The sequence below is a fragment of the Hemibagrus wyckioides genome, linkage group LG10 (genome assembly GCF_019097595.1).
Source record: "Hemibagrus wyckioides isolate EC202008001 linkage group LG10, SWU_Hwy_1.0, whole genome shotgun sequence".
Taxonomy (NCBI): Eukaryota; Metazoa; Chordata; class Actinopteri; order Siluriformes; family Bagridae; genus Hemibagrus; species Hemibagrus wyckioides.
The window spans coordinates 16,124,228-16,144,357 of NC_080719.1; the positions used below are offsets into that span (position 1 = coordinate 16,124,228).

The following is a 20,130-nucleotide window of genomic DNA, read 5'->3' on the forward strand; positions in this document are numbered from 1 at the left end:
TTCAGTGGTGTGGGCCCGCTCGATCTCCTCCACAATGCTCCACTGTACTGGGGTTATGAGAACAGACCGAGGGAGAATGGGTTCAGGGAGAGTTGGTGACTCGAGAGTTTCGTGGATTCTGGACAGGGCATCCGCTTTCCCATTCTTGGAACCTGGTCAATAGGTGACTGAGAATTTGAACCTGGTGAAGAAGAGGGCCCACCTGGCTTGGCGAGGATTCATTCGTTTGGCCTCACGTAGGTATTCCAGATTTCTGTGGTCTGTTAGGACTAGGAAAGGGTGTTGGGAGCCTTCAAGCCAATGTCTCCATTCCTCAAGAGCAGCCTTCATGGATAAAAGCTCCCGATTTCCCACATCATAATTCATCTCGGCTGCCGTGAGCTCGCGTGAAAAGAAAGCACAGGGATGCAACTTCCCAGAATCCGGTTGGCGTTGTGAAAGTACTGCCCGAATTCCGCTGTTGGAAGCATCGACCTCTACTACAAAGGGCAGACTGGGGTCAGGATGACGTAATATAGGTGCTGAGGTGAAACTTCGCTTTAGCTTCTCAAAAGCTGCCCGGGCTTGGTCAGTCCATGACAATTTTTTGGGCTTGCCTCTGAGTAGTGAGGTGAGTGGTCCAGCTATGGTGCTGTAGTGACGGATGAAGCGACGGTAAAAGTTGGCGAAGCCCAGAAAGCGTTGAAGTTCTTTGATCATAGTGGGTTCGGGCCAGGCTGTGACCGTAGACACCTTGGATTGGTCCATCTCTACCCCCTCAGGTGAGAGCATGTAGCCTAGGAAGGACATGGAGGGGCGGTGGAATTCACACTTTTCGAGCTTGACATAGAGGTGATGCTCAGCAAGTCGCTTGAGGACTGCCCGCACATGTTTAACATGTTCCTCATGGTTGGGAGAGTAAATCAGTATATCATCTATATATGCTATGACGTGTTTGTTGAGCATGTCTCTAAATACCTCATTGATGAGAGACTGGAAGACAGCAGGGGCGTTAGTAAGTCCATAAGGCATGACTAGATATTCATAATGTCCTTGTGTTGTATGGAATGCAGTTTTCCATTCGTCACCCTCTCTTATCCTGATGAGGTTATAAGCACTGCGGAGATCCAGCTTGGTGAATATTTTAGCCCCCTGTAACTGTTCAAGCGCTGCGGGGACTAGTGGAAGAGGATAGGGATAAGGAATGGTTATGGCGTTCAAACCTCTATAATCAATGCAGGGTCGTAGGCCTCCATCCTTCTTTTCCACGAAGAAGAACCCTGCCGCAGCCAGAGATGTAGATGGTCGGATATACCCTGCAGCAAGGGCTTCTTCGATATACTCCTCCATAGCTCTTTTTTCTGGAAGAGAGAGAGGATAAACACGATTTTTGGGAGGCATGGCATTCGGGAGGAGGTCAATAGCACAATCCCAGGACCGGTGTGGTGGTAATTTGGTTGCTTTTTCTTTACTGAAAACATCCCAGAGGTCACGGTATTCATTGGGGAGTGTGACTGGGGATGAGGACTCAGGGCTTTCGACAGAAGTAGAGAGGCATGGGCGTGGGATCAGCGAAACAGTTTGCCAGACAGGTTCTGGACCAGTTCTTGAGTTCTCCCTCCTTCCATGAAATGTGCGGATCATGAAGCCGTAGCCACGGGAGGCCCAGGACGATGGGATTGGAGGGGGAGGAAAAAATAAAAAATGATAGTCTCTCGTGGTGAAATAATCCAATTTGTAAGTCCATTACGGGTGTCTGATGAGTGAGAAGCCCTTCTCCTACGGGCTGATCGTTGATAGCAGTCACTCTCAGAGGTGGGGTACAAGGGATAGCAGGCAGCTTGAGTTTGAGCACCAGGTCACGTTCTATCAGGTTGACTGCCGAGCCCGAGTCAATCAACGCTGTGACATGAAAACGTTCATTACCATTGAGTAGAAAGGCAGGGAGGGTAAGCTTAGACACCATGTTAGCTTTTCCCACTTGAGATGTGGTAGGTTTCTCTGGGCAGTGATAAACTCGATGGCCTGGCTTCCCGCAGTAGAAACACAGCTGCTGTTGAGTGCGACGCTGACGCTCCTCCTCAGAAACACGAGCTCTCCCCACCTGCATGGATTCCGAGTAGCAACCCTCTGATATGGGGTGAGGTAGTGAACATGTGGCGGATGCATGAGCATTGTATTGGCGGCACAGATTATCCAGTCTGACAGCTGTGGAGATGTACTGAGAAAGAGTGATGTTTGTGTCTCGACACACCATCTCAGCCTTCAGGGACGGATTGAGACCCTCGCGGAACACTGCCATGAGTGCTGGTGCATTCCTGCCTGACTGAGCCGCCAACGTACGAAATTTGATTTCATACTCAGCCGCCGACTCAGAACCCTGGCGTAGTTCGAGCAGCTGCACAGAAATGTCTTTCCCTCCCGCTGGGTATTCAAACACCTCCCGAATAAGTTCAGTGAAGTAGTTAACAGAGCTCCTTACTTGGGGATCCGAGTCCCAAACTGCTGAGGCCCAGTCTAGTGCTTTACCAGTTAGCAAGGATAACATGAACGCGCACCTGGTAGTTTCGTTGTCATAGGCCTCTGGTTGTTGTGCAAAGAAGTTATCACACTGACGTAGAAAACCTCTGCAATGGTCGGCGGACCCATCAAACTTCTCGGGAAGAGCAAAACTGGGAAACTCACTACTTGACGGTGGCGTGGGTGCTGGGGCGGCTGCCGAGCTCTGAGCTTGTTGCTGCAGCTGTAGATTAGCCGCTTTCAGAGAATCCACCTTCGCTTGGTAAGCCCTGATAAGAACTCCCTGACGCCACAAAGTTGCTTGTAGATCCGCTGGATTCGTAGTTGGTGAAGTATCCTGTAACGACTTGTCGGAGACAGGAGTGTTTGAATCCATGTGCAGATCTTTATTTAAACTCACACAGGCAGGAATCATAAACCGTATAGACGAAGCCAAGTTCAAAAGTCGGAAATCAAACACTAGAAAATCAATACTGAAACACAAAACCGAAACTCGAAGTCGAAGACGAAGGCAAGGATCATACACAAGAAACAATCTGAGAGCAGAACTATGGCAAGGCTTAGTATGTCACGAAGGAACGATACTTCACAATGAACAAAGGGAGCATGCTGCTTAAATGCTAAAACAAACCAGGAAGTGAGTACGAGAGTGCTAATACTCGGGCGAGGGCTCCCTCTGGTGTTCTGGATCTGGGTGTGATGTTACAGGCTGAGATCTGGGTGGGATTTGGTTAGCCGAAGAGTAAAAGGTCTTTGACATGAATGTACTTTACAGTATCCTTGTAAGATGTTTAGTGGTTTATATTTATTTTAAACATATTTATAAAGTTAATTTTGTCAAAAAGAATAAAAAACTGAAAATGTGTGTTATAGCTATACAAGGAATTACTGATAAGTGGGCAGTGATTTAAGTGAATATAAATGAAGTAAATCTGAAGAAAAGAAAACAATCATTAACAAGATTATTTTGATGGGCAATTGAGGCAGACAAGAGGTGTGAATGTGTGGAATTAAAAAAATGTTGGCAAAATGATCCAAGACAAAGAAACTAATGGTTCAGTCTGCAGCACCATTAAGACACTAGAGCTAGTGACTGAATGGCTACTGAGTCTGAGTGGATTTTCTTTTGTCCTTTTAATAGCCTTTTTAAGTAGTGTCGATGAGACAGATTTATGACTTTAGCTGAAATTAACATGAACAACTTTAGTTTAGTTTAATCAACTTCTATATTGTTAATAAACTGTGCATGTTGTATGTCTGTTGTTATTAGATTAGATATCTGTCTTCTAAAGACATTCTGCTGCATTTGTGGATAAGCAGTATTGGGCCTCTACAATGTCGTCTTTCTGGGCGTCAGGTAAAATCTATCTCGGAGAGATTAAGTCATATAAAGATTTTGTTCCCGGGTGAATTTGCCAGAAAACCAAGGAGTCTGGAAGAAAGGTTAAAGTGGAAACACATTGCTTGTCTCATTTGTTGAACATTTCAGTAAGTTGTATGGCCCTGAATTTGTAGTGTACAATATACACGGATTGATTCACCTTAGCGGTGATGTCCGACTTCATGGTCATTCATCATGGACCTAATATCTGGCTTTCCTTTTTGAAAATTACTTGCAGAAATTAAAAAAAAAAAAAAGATCAGGAAACCACATAGACCCTTGGCTCAGGTAATTCGAAGGCTGTCTGAAATGCAAGCTGTCCACCCAAAAAGCAGCAGTGAAGTACAGGCTTTGAAAACACAGAAAATTCAGGCACACAGACGGGCCAGTTCCACAGATGTTTGCTGGAACTGTTGGGCAGTTCAGAGAATTGAGTAAGGATGGTGTTGTCATTAAAACTTTAGATGGTGATAATTGCATTGAGGTTAACAATGTTGTTGTTCTGGTACAAAACATTATTTTGTTTAAAGGTTGTGAGTTTGTTGTTTATAGGGAGTATTCCAAGAAAGAAAGCTTGTTTGACTACCCAATATGTTCTCAGGAATTGGGAATTTTTGTTGTTTCAAATCTGTCATTGGAGCTGAAATGTGCTAGGCTTAGACCAAATATACACAAGTATGTGAGGTTGCCGCTTGAGGGAAAGGGCAGGTTTGCTGTTTTCCCCCTTCTTCATTTAAAATAAAATGTTTGTAGTTTTTTTTTATTATATTATTTCTTTCAGAATTGTAATTGGAGTTTTTGTGCTACACTTTAATTGATTTTTCTCTATTTGACTTTATATTATCTTTGTAAAATATTTGTGTTTTGCTGGCAGAAATAATGTACCACATTGTCAGCTTTGTTGACACTGAAGAAGTGGAGGTTGTGCCTGCAGTCTGGGTGAAGAATGGTGTGTGTTTATGGCCTCCATACAAGGGTGAAGGGATTCAGAGGGCAACTAAGTGTTTGGAGCAACCCCAGGAGTCTTGGTCTGCATATAAAGTTAAAATTATGTATACTACAAGGATGTAGAAATCCTTTCCATATACTATCCTTAATTTAAAAGGTTAAATGGTAAACAAGCAGTGGATTGTTTTAATTTTTGGATTGTCTCTTATAGATAATTATAGCGACGCACGCCGGAAGCTGCCTCTTACAGAACAGCAGACCGATCTCCAGTCAGAGGCTGAGCATCGTTAGTTTTTTTGCAGCATCAAATTTAATTTTTTTCTCACTCATTTACTGTTCATGGATGTTTTTGCCCCATAATGACATTTTTTGACTGCACAGCCATGACACTATATGATCATGCATTCTTGATTGTTTGTGCTTTTCCCTGTTAAATAAGGTAAAATTTGTGATTTTTACTGCTGACAACCAAGTGGTCCCATTAACCCTTTACATAGGCCTATGTATGAAATGCTTGCCTTTTCTTGATGGTAAAGCCAGCTTGAAACTAAAATCCTTCAGTGATACACTTTTTCATTTTTTCTGTAAAAAATCTACTCCGCATCAAATTTATGAACATAACAATTTATTATGAACCAAAATGTCACAGTGGATCCAGAGGAAATTCATACTACAGAAGCTGATGACTTTGTGCATTTGTCTTTCTCAGGCATCTTGTCCACGCTTCTCCCGGGTGTGAATGCGCTGGTGTGTTTTGAGAGCACTTGACTGGGTAAAAGACTTCCCACACTGTGAACAGTAATATGGCTTTTGTCCTGTGTGAACATGCTGGTGTCTTTGTAAATTACCCACACTTGCAAAACTCTTCCCGCATTCTGAGCAGTGATAAGGCATCACTCCTGTGTGATATCGCTGATGTACTGTTAAAGAACCCAGCTGGGCAAAACTCTTCCCGCACTTTGAGCAGTGATATGGCTTCTCTCCTGTGTGAACACGCTTATGGCTTTTGAAAACACTAATAGAAGCAAAACTCTTCCCACATTCTGAGCAGTGATATGGCTTCTCTCCTGTGTGAACACGCTTATGTTCTTTGAAACCAATCGGAGAAGCAAAGCTCTTCCCACATTCTGAGCAGTGATATGGCTTCTCTCCTGTGTGAATAAGCTGGTGTCGTTTGAGAGTACTTTGTTGCTTAAAACTTGTCCCACACAGTGAGCAGTAATATGGCTTCTCTCCTGTGGGAATGCACTTGTGTCGTTTGAGAGTTCTTTGTTGCTTAAACCTCTTCCCACACCGGAGGCAGTGAAACAGCTGCTTTTGTACTTTGACTTGACTCTATTGGGTAAAACAACATGACACTTTAATATGTTATGCTTATACATTCATTTATACCTTAATATACCTAAAAACAAACAAACAAGTAAATCAACACAGAAATGTAATATTTTACACTCCAGATGTCCAGTGATTTCACTATTGCTTTTTTAGGGACACCATATCACTTAATATGTTGATATTTCAGCATTGTCTAACATTTTCTTGAACATGCTAACAAACATGGCAGGCAAAATTAATAGGCAATAATTCTCACTGTAAAAGACTTATCATAAAAAACCCTTCCTAGAATTGCTCATCATTTACAATTTTAAAATTTAAAAATAACACAACCTGGACCCCAATGATCATCATTTATGGTTATCATTTATTTTATCAATAAATTCAAAATTATTAAAAATAAACAAACTAACCACCCAAGAGAAGAGACTCGTCATAGTTTCCTCTGTGTCTGCTAAGCCTCCCAGGTAGGGCTCTAAGTGTGCATCAGCTGGAAGAGTCTCTCCTTCATTACACATTCCCAGGTCTGCATCAGGAATACCAGGATCCGTAACGTCTATCCCTGGTAAACAGATTAGTCTGGCTGAGCTATCAGGAATGATGCCACCTGGGGATGACCCCATCTTGCGTCTGTTGATGAAGAAGGATCTGCAAAAGTTCACAAGACTGCCTGAAATGAGAGGATAACATGGAGAAAATAACTAATAAATGCTAATAAATTTAATGTACAGCTATGAAAGAGCCTACTTTTAAAATGCTACTTTTGTATTTGCTTTGTTGTCGCTATTTTTATACTGACTGCTGCAGTTAATTAAAGGCGTGTTATACTTTTCGCCCATTACTAATATGGCTGCAAAGGCTAAAAAATGCACTACTACAGCACTGACTGATACTGATCTTTGTTTGGTGTAATATCCATTTTATTATTATACCAAGAATATCTGATTAACAACAAAAACACCTAAAACGTATCTCCTGCAAATTAAAACCACCACAGCAATAATCTCTTACCTAGGGGGTTTTCTTTAGGTACTTCTTCTGTTAGATGTTTCTCCAGCATTGTTCCAATTTGTTGGTCCACAAAGATGGATGGCCCTTCACTTAAAGTGGTAGACGTGTTTGCCTGAACAATTCCCAAATGCTAATGACCAGAGAAAAAAATCAACTGATTTAGTAAAAGATGTTTTAATCTATTTTTAAGTTCAGAAATTTTAATTTCTCAGTTTGTTATCAGTTGGAGGTTTGTTTTACTCGTAAGTAGATACTATAGGAAACCAGCAAGCTAGTTTTGTTGTTAAGGTCTAAGGAATATAAAAATGTAAAATATGCGGAATCTAAAAATGTAAAATATAAAAACATTTCTTAACTACTCCTCTCCAATATATAAATGTTAAATTTCATACTATTCTAAACATTATGAAAAAGTTTTTTTAACCAAGGTTTACCTGTGAGCAGGCAGCTGGAGGAGTCTGTGAAGAGTCTGAGTTCATTGTAAGAGGTCTAAATTGTTCTGACAAAAGAAAAAGAAATTATTCATGCCCAACCAACTCCAAAATCTTCAGTAAATTTAACACTCACAGGCAAATCATTAAGTTACAAGGCAGTGTACTTAACACCACATAAACAAATAACCACAAAATGCACAACGCCATTATTCAAGAATCTCAAATAAATTAAAATACAAGCCACAAAGATTAAGTTCAGAAAGACACAAAAATGATAATAATTATTTACATATTTTTTGGGATCATCTGAAGCAAAAAAAACAAAACATGAAACAACAGACACATGCTGTTTGTAGGCATTATGTAACTATACTACATACTGTAACATTTCAAAAAGGGGACCCCAAGGGACTTCACATCTTATATACAATGGAGAACAATAAAAGTTCCATTAACCCTAACTCAGCCCTTGAGTTCAGTTTAACTTACCTTTAATTTAAAATATATAGTAATCCACACCAAAAATCTGAAAAGAAATATATATATTTCCCAAAAGTGGGTTTTTTTTTACAGGGTAGATATGCAAGTTAGCTGTGCAGAATCCTGAGCTCTCCCTGCAGTAATAAGTGGTAGTGTGAATTACACTGTAGAGTGACTGGTGAGAGGAGAGGGAGGGGCTTAAATGGTCATCCAATCAGATTCGTCTATGACACATGGTCCTGCCTCTTTTTCCATTCAGTCAGATTGTCAAGTCAAGGAGATTGGTGTATTTTTCTGAAAGTCCCGTCCCTTCATCCAATGGGGATGGTTGAAGTTTATCTCCCGATGGGGTCTCACACAGCCACACCCCCCAAACCCCCACCAGGGCCGGATTAAGAACACATTGGGCCCTGGGGCTATAGCAAACCCAAGGGCCCACCTTCATTTTATTGCCACACTACAGTGTCTCCTACAACAAGAATGATTATTTTTTTATTATATTTAAATTTCTAATTATTTATTTTATCTGATTTTCTACTATTTTAATTTTATTTTTAATTATTATATTAATTTTTCAAATTTTCCATTATTTTCATTTAATTGTATATTTGATCATTTTATTTAATTTCTATTTTATATAAGCACAAGTTCGAATTCTAAATAGTCCAGGTTATTAAAGACATTAATAACATAAATGCATTTAACTGAAGATATGAACTCCAAACAAACAGGTTGTCAAAATTAGCAAAAACATTTGCAATCATACATCCTTAATTAGTACTTTTACAATAAATACTTTAAATAGGGTCTTACCATTAAAAGCTCTTTTTTCGAACTTTAGCTGAGCAGAAATCCTTAATGATATTGTTAAAATCCATGCTTCTAATCATGTCGCATTCCAGGGGCATCTGTGTTAAATGGTTCAGTCTTTCTTGTGCCATTGATGACCGCAAAACGAGACTTAATGAAAGATAATTTTGAGAAGGAGCGCTCTCCTGACGCATTTGTTATGTCGTCTGATTTAAGAGCAGGCGGTGGCAGTGGCGCCGGCGCCAATATTTCATTGTGCACTGTTCTACTGTCGTTTTTATCTAAAGGGGCAAAGTAAACATCCATAAAAACCCTTGCTTTCTAACATGTTACAAGAACAATAACTTACTGCTGCTGCTGCTCACCTTCAATGTGTAAAGCACATGGATTTGTGACAGTGGGTGATGCTGAATGTGTATTTACACTGCACTCTCCCTACAGACTCTCACTACACACTGTCCGAAAGTGAACCGAAGTAGTTTGTTAGTTTGGGAATTTTTGCTTTAAGATTAGCCTCCTGTGTCTCCTTTTCAACTTTATTTCTCCTTATTTGCGCACCACTATAACTTTTTTTTAAACATTTTGAACACCAGCGAGTGGAATATTTCAGATTCTCAACACAAGCGAAAGCGTAACACAAAGAGGCATTTCCCAACATCATGGCGCAAATTGTAAAGTGATTTTGATTGGACAGTGAATTATATCACTCAGGAACATTTTCCAATAATTTCTTGTTATTTTATAATCAGACACAAATCAAATGCCGGCGCCTATATAAATTGTCAATCAATTTCCTCCAGCCAATCACGGGCCCCCTCCTTCTGTGGGCCATGGGGCTTCAGCCCCACCTAGTCCTTATGTTAATCCGGCCCTGCCACCAGCACCCAAAAACATGCATGCACACACACACACCCCACACCTGACACACACACACACATAACCATATGGATATGAATAATGTTTCTAATGATAAAACAGCCACACCCTTGGCTTCTTGTGGAAGTTTATCTCCTGAAGGGGTCACAGCCACACACCCCCACCAGCACCGGCACCCAAAAACATGCACACACACACACACACAGACACACACACACAAACCCCACCCCCACGTACACATAACCATATAGATAATGTTTCTAACGATAAAACACAGAAGTTAAGAGTAGCTTCCTGTGGGTGGAAGTTTATCTCCTGAAGGGGTCTCACACAGCCAAACACCCCACAATCACACACACACACACACACACACACACACACACACACACACACCCCACACCTGACACATACACATAACCACGTTTTCTATGTTAAGAGGGTGTGTATACACAACATTATCTATTTGCACGTTTTCTACATTAGGAGGTTGAACATTTACCATTTCAGGGATGCACTCATTTTCAGTTTCAGTGTTTTGTGAAGCAATGGTATTGAAAAATTTTACAAAACCAGCATTTAACATAATAAGGCTTTGATTAAGATCATGAAACAAATCTTGAGGAGATAACGGTCTATGATGATGATGTTCGCTTTCTGAAGTAGAAACGTCATTGACGTTTTGTTCAGTAGATAAGGCCAAACAATCATTCAGCTGATTCACTGCATCTAATAAAGCAGGATTTAACTGCGTAGAATGACCTTGTTCATTTAGACTATTCTGTAATGCTAACAGACTCTGATTTAGTTCACTGAATATGTCGCATGGAATCTTTGGTGTGTTTGATACATTTTGATTGGAATTATGACTGGAATGTTCAAAATGAGTATCCAGACTTCTTAGATTTTCGTTCAACTGATTCACTGCATCTATTAATGCCGGGTTTAACTGCATGGAATGACCTTGTTCATTTAGACTATTCTGTAACGCTAACAGACTCTGATTTATCTCGTAAATTATGTCATGGTGAGTCTCCGGTGTAATGATTACACTATATTCTGTATTAGGGCTCTGACTAACAAGCTGATGTGACGGTCCTAAACTCTCGTTTAGTCGGTTGATAACATCAGTTAAATAGGGGTTCAGAGTTCTGCACGAGTCGTGTTGTAACAGACTACTTGAAAAAGTCAAGTTTTCATCAAAGCTGAAATCACGAGGCGATGAATTATTTTCATTTCAAGTTTTTTTAGCTTCTGAAGCTGTAGTGAGGTTCAACCGCTTCTGCGCCATGTCTATTGTGAAATCTTCTTAACAAATCTATATTCACCGTAACACATCTATTCAAACATTCGAGAGTATCATACAGAGTTAGTAGATATTCTGGACCTGTAGTGTTTTCAAGTGCATTATACAGATGATCAAAGTTTTCCAATATTCTGTCCCTTAGTAGAAAGAAACCAGTCAATGCGTTGATGAACTCCTCTAGATCATTACCCACTTGATCGTCGTTATCTTTTTCTCCTTCAAAGTCGTCTACGTCCTCTTGTTCTTCATTGGTATCACTCACTTCTAAAATAGAACAGAAAACAATGAAAATGTAAGGGAGAGTAAAATGGAGAGTGTAAGGGTTAGTAAATTGTTAGAATTTTCAGTATTCATATTTTATGTTATGACTCACCGTCAGTTTGATGGTTTGATCTAGGCCACGTTTGTACTAAAGCAATTGGGCTTTGGACATAATCCGAACGTTCTGTCGTTCTTAGGCCTTGCGTGGATGTTTCAGGAAACTCGTCGTCGGAAATAATCACTACATCGTTGTCTAAAACAAAACAGGAAAAAACTGATTCTCTTGGTATTATGAGTTATACCTTTCATCTCAAATCATTGTTATAAGAGACAGAATGAAATTACCTAGGAGGATTGTTTCGATTTCCTACACACTAGTGTCAGATAAGCGTAGTCTGTCCTTGTTCTGTAATAAAAATATTTCGAAATTAAACTTTATGTCTGTTTCCATCTATAAGTAAATAGAACAAGGCATTCTTCTAAATATTTAAAAACCCATATAGAATAATATTAATGACATTCAATCTAATACATATAAATTAATAAATTTGTGTTAATGTGTTAAGTTCTCACCTTTGGAAAAGTCCATGGTCTCTTAAAGTTCGAACGGAGAACATAGAAGTTCTGTACACTCTGATGGATTTCCAAAGATGTGAAGTCAATTAGTAGACTCCTAAAATGTGCTTATATATGTATCATGTTTGGGGGGTGGGGTTGGGGGCATATGTATGTGTCAGGTGTGATTGTGGGGTTGCTGATGGTTTATGACCCCCTTCAAGAGATAAACTTCTATGTTTTATCAATAGAAACATTAACCATATACAAATGGTTAAGTACATATTTGTGTGTGTGTGTGTGTGTGTGTGCGTGCGTGCGTTCGTGGGTGGGTGATTGTGTCACGTGCAGGGGTTTGTATATATGTGTGTGTGTGTGTGTGTGTGATTGTGTGTGTGTGTGGGTGATTGCGGGGTTGTTAATGGTTTACGACCCCCTTCAAGGACAAAACTTCCATAGGAATTCAGAGGTGTGACTGTGTGAGACCTTCAGGAGATAACTTACAACTTTTATGTTTTATCAATAGAAACATTAACCATATACAAGTGGTTAAGTATATGTGTGTGTGTGTGTGTGTGCGTGACACCTTCAGGAGATCAACCATCCTCATTGGATTAAAGGGGGCCGGGGGGATTTCTGAAAATAAAACCATCTGATTGTGATGTAGACAAATCTGATTGGATGAAAACGGGGCAGGACCTTGTGACGTGGACAGTTCTGATTGGCTGAGTTTGATCTGAGTTCAAATTGTCCAGACAATTTGATGGAATACACCAACCATATCTTTCTCTTCTCATCAGTTCTCTTGTCACAAAATCATTGCTCCCCTTCGTCTATCTCGCCTTATAGATGTTAGATCTCAAATGAGAGAATTTCTAAACACTTTATTTTTTCTGAAATATTGTAAATCTCAAAATGTGAGGGAATATTAGTTGTGCACAGTGATGAAAATCAGAGAACAGTAAGCATTGTAGCACAAAAGAAGATTCATTTTGATCTTAATTATAATCTTCTTTCACTTCTGATGACTGTGTTTTCCACAACATAAAGGTTATTGATAAAGTGCCATGATATTTTTTATAAAACATGCTAGTAGAACAGTGGTATATCCATAACTAATATTCCTTTAAATTTTGAGTTATGAAGATTAACAATATTTCAGAAAAAATCAAGTATTTATGAAGTGTGAAAAATTGGCAATAGATCAAATAGCCCAGCATGGGATCTCACACTTGTACTTGTTCTTAAACAGAGCCCCCTTTACAAGCTTATGTCACTGCCAGACTAATTAATATGGTCACTTTTAGGACAGCATTTTTATGATTATGATTTTAATATAATTGTTGTTAATCATTAAAAAATAGCTCAATGTAGGTATAGCAGTTATTTTTAAAAACAGTCTGTTTGTTTGTGTACATCTAGTTAGTGTTAAATATATAGACTTTTTACAGTAGGATGTTGTATATTAAGGAAATGTAGTGTATATAATTTATATAAATCAAATTTCTATTTATAAAATATGTAGGCTATGCATTTTTATTGTTAAGTATATTGGTGCGAATATTTATGTAATGTAAATATGCACATAATAAGCTTTTAAGATTAACAACAGTAGTGCATTACTACTACCCTGCTTCTAACTCTAACCCCCCCCCCCACACACACACACACATTAGTTAAGAGTGTGTTAATTAGCTTATACCACAACGATTTCTCAACAATAACAATGTGTCATGTATTAACATTAATGATAAATTAGCATGTCCTTAAAAATCACATCAACCTTTATAAGAATAACTTTCTGTTTTTAATCGGTTTATTATTAGGAATTACTCATGCTACTAAAATACTACAATAATTATACTAAAATGTATATAGATCATGCACACTTTGTAATTTGATTATTCGTTGTAGTATAAAACATACTAAGACGTCTTTAATGTACAGTTTATTATTCTAAATGATCTATAAAAGTCTTTATTTTTGTTCACCACTCCTGTGTCTCAAGTGTTTCTTTCTTATATTATATATTATAAGCATTTCTCATTGGTCTTACCTACAATTACAGTGTAGAAATATACTTTCAGTTGAAACTCTGGTGTACAGAAGTAATGACACTGCTTTCCTCTCACAAGTAAATACACTCTAGCCAATAGTCTGAACTAATAATAATCTGGTGTATAGAATTAATGCAATGCCAAATAAACTGATAACATGTGAATCTCAGTGTGTGATTTTACTCTTATGTTCATTCTCATGACTGATTGCCAAACTGCGTCAACTCTGAATATGGAGGAAAAGATAGTAAAATGCTGTGGTCAGGTAGACAGGAGTGTTTGATTAACCAGTTTCCATTTCATTTCTACAATACTTACTAATCAACCATGACCTTTTGCAGATTTTTATATATTCTGAATGATCGTTTCAGATTGCAAATTGTAAACAAAAATACTTTACAGTAAAAATATTTACTGTGCTCTATTTACGGTAAGTTTGGTAGTACTGTTTATTGTGATACAGCAGTTATGTACAAAAAATAATAATTGCAGTATTATAAATTGAAAAATTAACAACCCTTTTAAATGAACAAATTAACCACAAACTGTCTATTTGCTTTTACATTCTTACTGTTAAACACATGACATTTCTGTATATTAAAGATTATTTTACAGTGTAGTTTATCCTTTTTACATTATATTAGCATAGTACAAAGATTTTACTATGAAATGCCCTGTAAAAGTATTTTCATCAAATTAACTGCAATTTGCTACAATGGCATTAGATCTAGCTGTGAAGGTGAGGCATGGTGAGGACCATGAGAGAGACAGAAAGCAGAGCAGCACAGATAAAATCACTCAAAAAGAGAAAGAAAAGGAAAATAACCCCTTTTTGAGTTGTCTCAAGGCTGCCTCCCATCTTCTCTTCTCTGCCTCCCATCTGGTCAAACCTGTAAGAAACATATTACTTCCACCTTTTACCAACAATCTACCTAATTTAACTCATACACTTCAATTAAAAATAACCTCATAAAATAGGGATGTAAATTAATGGTTTTCATTTCTTTATAAAAAAAAAGCAAAAAAACAAACAAGCCATATGCAAAATAAATAAAAATGAAAATGAATACACAGGCATTGTATTTATATTATAACAAATCTAATAAATCAAGCATGATGTCCACGCTGATTTAACCTGCATGTAACCTACAGGGGTAACCGTGGACAACCAACTGTCCGTCTCTTCTCACGTTCCTAAGCTGACCCGCTCATATCGATTTCCGCTTCACGATATCTGAAGAATTCTTTCATTTCTAACCACACAGGACACTCAGGTGCTTGTTTAATTCCTTTTCATTTTGAGACTGGACTACTGCAACTCTGCAGATCTGCTTCTGAGCACCATTCAGCCTCTGCAACTGATCCAGATCCATACAGCTGTGTGATTGGTTTCAAGTTCACCAACACCACCCCATTGCTATACTCCCTCCACTGGCTTCCTGTAGCTGCCCACATCAAATTAAAAATATTGAAGCTTCAAAACTATCATCAAGTCTTACACAGGCCCATATCACAGTTCTCCTGAAGCCATATAAAGATGCCCTTGATTGTAGTTCTTATAGACCTATTTCCTTACTAAATGTAGACGTTAACATTTTATCTAAAGTACTGGCCTGTAGAGTAGAGTATATAATACCAGATGTTATTTCACAAGACCAGACAGGCTTCATAAAGGGGCACCATTCCTTCATTAATATTCAGAAACTTAATGTTGTGCATTCTTCTGCAATCACTCTTCAGAGTGATTATTTCACTAGGCTCACAGAAAGCATTTGACAGAGTCGAATGGAACTATTCATTTGCTGTATTAGATACATCTGGATTCGGCTCAAAATTCATTTCCTGAATTTTATTAAAATTAAAAGAACGGGTGTTGAGTTCTCTGTCTGTGGAGTCTGTCTCTGGGAAGAAGCGTTTTATTGGAGAGCACTAACAGCTGGTTGCGTGTGTCTCTAAACACAATGCCACTCTGCTGAGCCCAGCTCTTAACCACAAAAAGTGCTGAGAACAGCAAAAAGACCATCAAAACAGGAAAAAGTGTATATGAATATGGAGAATTATGCAATGGTGGTTACTACTATTGTCTACAATTGTAAAATTATATGGCAGCCTATTAGCTACAATTCTATATTAGATAAATACTACTAATAAATAAACAAATTAATAAATGATCACTCAATGGAACTTATTCTCTTTGTGCCTCTTGGGATGCATGAGGTGCTTTAGTGTGTAAAGTGGAAAAGTAAAAAGTTCGCAATCTATACTTTCATCAGTTTACAGCAGTATTAATAGATTATATAATTGATTACTTGGTTAAACCTGTATCTTTGTTACTCTAATATTAGCTGTCAGCTCACACTACTTGCAAATGAACTCTTAAATAGCGTCACAAACAGCATAGCCCAAGAAGTATTTGTGATTGCTTTTGATTGTAGATTAAAATACTAAAGTTACTAACACTACCTCGATCTATAGCTGCTTGTGATGAGCACACTCCTGTTGATTAACATTTAAAACCCTGAGTTGGACAGTTTCAGTGGCCAGAAGACAATTATTTGGTGGCACTCTAACTGAGATAGCTTGGAGGGTATCACTCTAAAACAGGAATACTTTAATTTAAATGTATTTTCATGAGCATAGAGTACATTTAAGTATCGATATGCAATGACATTCTTGTGCTCCAGTTCTATACTACCCAGAACATTGCATTAAAATTTGACCCTCCAGTTTTCTTCTTCTTTTTGTTCTCCTCAGTCTTAGCTTGAAATCTTTCTGCACCCTCTTCATCTCTTCCCTCTCCTTCTGCCTGAAAGTTGGTTTCTTTTTGTTCAGTAGTTCCTACAGGTCCTTGGTGATCCAGTGTTTATTACAAAAACAATGAACCCTCCTGTCTGGAAATCTAGTGTGTTGCTGTCTTTCCCAGACCATCATCTAAGACCATCATCTTATGATCAAGATCACAGACTACCTATGTCCAACATGCTGGCAAATAGTCACAAAAGGTGTCATCTGCTTTACCAGGAACACTCACACTTGATGCGCATTGCTGATTTGTCACATACTGTGGCCTTTATTTAATCTATACATTTTTTGAATGTTATTCAGATCCACAAACAATGGAACTGGACTGGGCTATGTTGTGACTGCATGTTTCATATAAAACCACAAATAAGTGAGTGAATATATCTAAAATGAGAATATTTTGGCATAAGAGTATTAGTAAATACAACTAAATGAATAAGAATAAAATACACTTAAAATCTAAATGCAGCAGTGTGGCCAGTAGGTGATTACAGACATCATGGTACATACACTATATTGCCAAAAGTATTCGCTCACCTGCCTTGACTCGCATATGAACTTAAGTGACATCCCATTCCTAATCCATAGGGTTCAATATGACGTCGGTCCACCCTTTGCAGCTATAACAGCTTCAACTCTTCTGGGAAGGCTGTCCACAAGGTTTAGGAGTGTGTTTATGGGAATTTTTGACCATTCTTCCAGAAGCGCATTTGTGAGGTCACACACTGATGTTGGACGAGAAGGCCTGGCTCTCAGTCTCCGCTCTAATTCATCCCAAAGGTGTTCTATCGGGTTGAGGTCAGGACTCTGTGCAGGCCAGTCAAGTTCCTCCACACCAGACTCTGTCATCCATGTCTTTATGGACCTTGCTTTGTGCACTGGTGCACAGTCATGTTGGAAGAGGAAGGGGCCAGCTCCAAACTGTTCCCACAAAGTTGGGAGCATGGAATTGTCCAAAATGTCTTGGTATGCTGAAGCATTCAGAGTTCCTTTCACTGGAACTAAGGGGCCAAGCCCAGCTCCTGAAAAACAACCCCACACCATAATCCCCCCTCCACCAAACTTTACACTTGGCACAATGCAGTCAGACAAGTACCGTTCTCCTGGCAACCACCACACCCAGACTCGTCCATCAGATTGCCAGATGGAGAAGCGCGATTCGTCACTCCAGAGAACGCGTCTCCACTGCTCTAGAGTCCAGTGGCGGCGTGCTTTACACCACTGCATCCGACGCTTTGCATTGCACTTGGTGATGTATGGCTTGGATGCAGCTGCTCGGCCATGGAATCCCATTCCATGAAGCTCTCTGCGCACTGTTCTTGAGCTAATCTGAAGGCCACATGAAGTTTGGAGGTCTGTAGCGATTGACTCTGCAGAAAGTTGGCGACCTCTTCGCACTATGCGCCTCAGCATCCGCTGACCCCGCTCCGTCAGTTTACGTGGCCTACCACTTCGTGGCTGAGTTGCTGTCGTTCCCAAACACTTCCACGTTCTTATAATACAGCTGACAGTTGACTGTGGAATATTTAGGAGCGAGGAAATTTCACGACTGGATTTGTTGCACAGGTGGCATCCTATCACAGTTCCACGCTGGAATTCACTGAGCTCCTGAGAGCGACCCATTCTTTCACAAATGTTTGTAAAAACAGTCTGCATGCCTAGGTGCTTGATTTTATACAGCTGTGGCCATGGAAGTGATTGGAACACCTGATTCTGATTATTTGGCTGGGTGAGCGAATACTTTTGGCAATATAGTGTATGTGTGCTCTGATAGATGGTGCTTTAATAGTTGCTAGTTGCTGGGAGCAGCAATCCAGGACAGTTATGGGTGCATTAACTGGGATTTAATATTCCTGCCCCTTGGAAAGACCCCAGAGAGCCAAGAGCAGAAGAAAGAAAAACTGAAGACGATGTCTCAGCAAACTGATGCAAATCTAGACAAGGTCAAATATCTGATAAAGCTGACTTTCTACATACAATGTAAACAAGTCTGCCAGGGGAAAAATATAAAATGCCTCTTAAAAGAGTGGCCATCTTGGTTCAATGAACTTGAATGCTATGGCAGTCCACTTCAAGGAACTTAGTGGAATAGGACTTACAGAAACTTTCACATGGAATGTGAGTCTGAAGGGGAAACGGCTTTTGAACTACTTAAATACTGTTGGTGTTAACAAGAATAAAAAGTTCTTCCAGGCTGAAACAAAGTATAAAATGACGAGGGCATGGCTGAGAGGTTGCTCTGAAGTCATCAAAAAGATGTTGCTGCTTTTGGTGTCTTACTTCAGTGAGAAGAAAGATGCAATGTTCTGCTATGTGGAGGACACATGCCTGGTCTGGGAAGTACAGGTGGACCAAGTTCATTTCACACTATTGTTGTGTGTGGTAAGTTACATTTCATTTTTCTTTCTTGGTCTTTCTTTCATGTTCTCTTGTATATCTGTTTTGTTACCTTCATTTCTCTCTTTTTCTGTCTATTTGGAGACATTAACCTTTTTATTTTACACTTTAAATAATGAATTAATAATGAATGAATTATGCATTTTGTTTTTTCTATTTCCCAAGGTATTTTTTCTCCATCAACCCAGAAAAGGGGACTAAAGTGGAGACGACAAAAACATCACGTCTTCATGTGAACCCAAGAGTCCTTACCTTGATTCAGGAACTTTCAGATCATGAGTGACATGATGTCTGAATATGGACTGGAGTCAGTAAGATTTCTGACATGTAATGATGTCACACTTTCAGCTTGAAGGTTTGTTTCAGCTCATATACTCAGCTCTTGCGAGTATGAAGCAAAGCACATGTTTTAAACTATATAGTTGCAGATGAATTTGTACATGACATATAAGTTGTATTGTTCTTGTATTTTCTGATTTCCATTCCTGTATCTCAATTTAAAGAGGTTGTTCATAAATATTGGTACATCTGTTGTATTCATTCTCATAAGGAAACCCAATAATCCTTAACGGGTGTTAAAATTCTTACTTTCATTCATAAAAACCTCAAAATTGTTTTTAACCATTTTAAAAGTCTTTTCTTCTTTCTTGCCCTCTCTTTCTCTTTTTTATTCTTTCTTTCTCTCATCTTTATTTCATTCCATCACCTTCCCTCCATCTTTTGTCTTTCAGTTCCAGTAAGATCACTAAGGTCACTTCCTCTTTATTGTTTTGTTTGTGAAGTACATATTATGAATGTTGAGAAATGACAGATTTTTGTACACTGCATTGAGATGAATAAATTATCGCAAGGCAAGTTGTTATTGGATTCCTTACAGTATCTCTTAAGGTATGTCTAGCTTTGCTTTTCAGTATTTGCATGCTTAATCTGTGCATGCCTTTAACCTAAATAGTTACAAGTTACAGAAAATATTTTTTTATT

General features: G+C 38.9%; 1 protein-coding gene across 2 annotated transcripts; it reads right to left on the minus strand.

The window, feature by feature from the left end:
* Positions 1 to 4,785: 4,785 nt before the first annotated feature.
* LOC131360536 (zinc finger protein 239-like) lies at positions 4,786 to 8,223 on the minus strand. Of its 2 annotated transcripts, XM_058401108.1 has the most exons (5): positions 8,098 to 8,223; positions 7,609 to 7,673; positions 7,175 to 7,304; positions 6,577 to 6,833; positions 4,786 to 6,163 (listed from the first exon to the last, which is right to left on the minus strand). In XM_058401108.1, the coding sequence occupies exons 2-5, from the start codon at positions 7,651 to 7,653 to the stop codon at positions 5,534 to 5,536; spliced, it is 1,062 nt and encodes a 353-aa protein (XP_058257091.1). In that variant the 5' UTR covers positions 7,654 to 7,673; positions 8,098 to 8,223; the 3' UTR covers positions 4,786 to 5,533. The 2 variants fall into 2 exon arrangements, with proteins under 2 accessions (XP_058257091.1, XP_058257090.1); XM_058401107.1 differs by lacking the exon at positions 8,098 to 8,223 and having other exon boundaries at positions 7,609 to 7,898.
* Between the last annotated feature and the right edge of the window lie 11,907 nt (positions 8,224 to 20,130).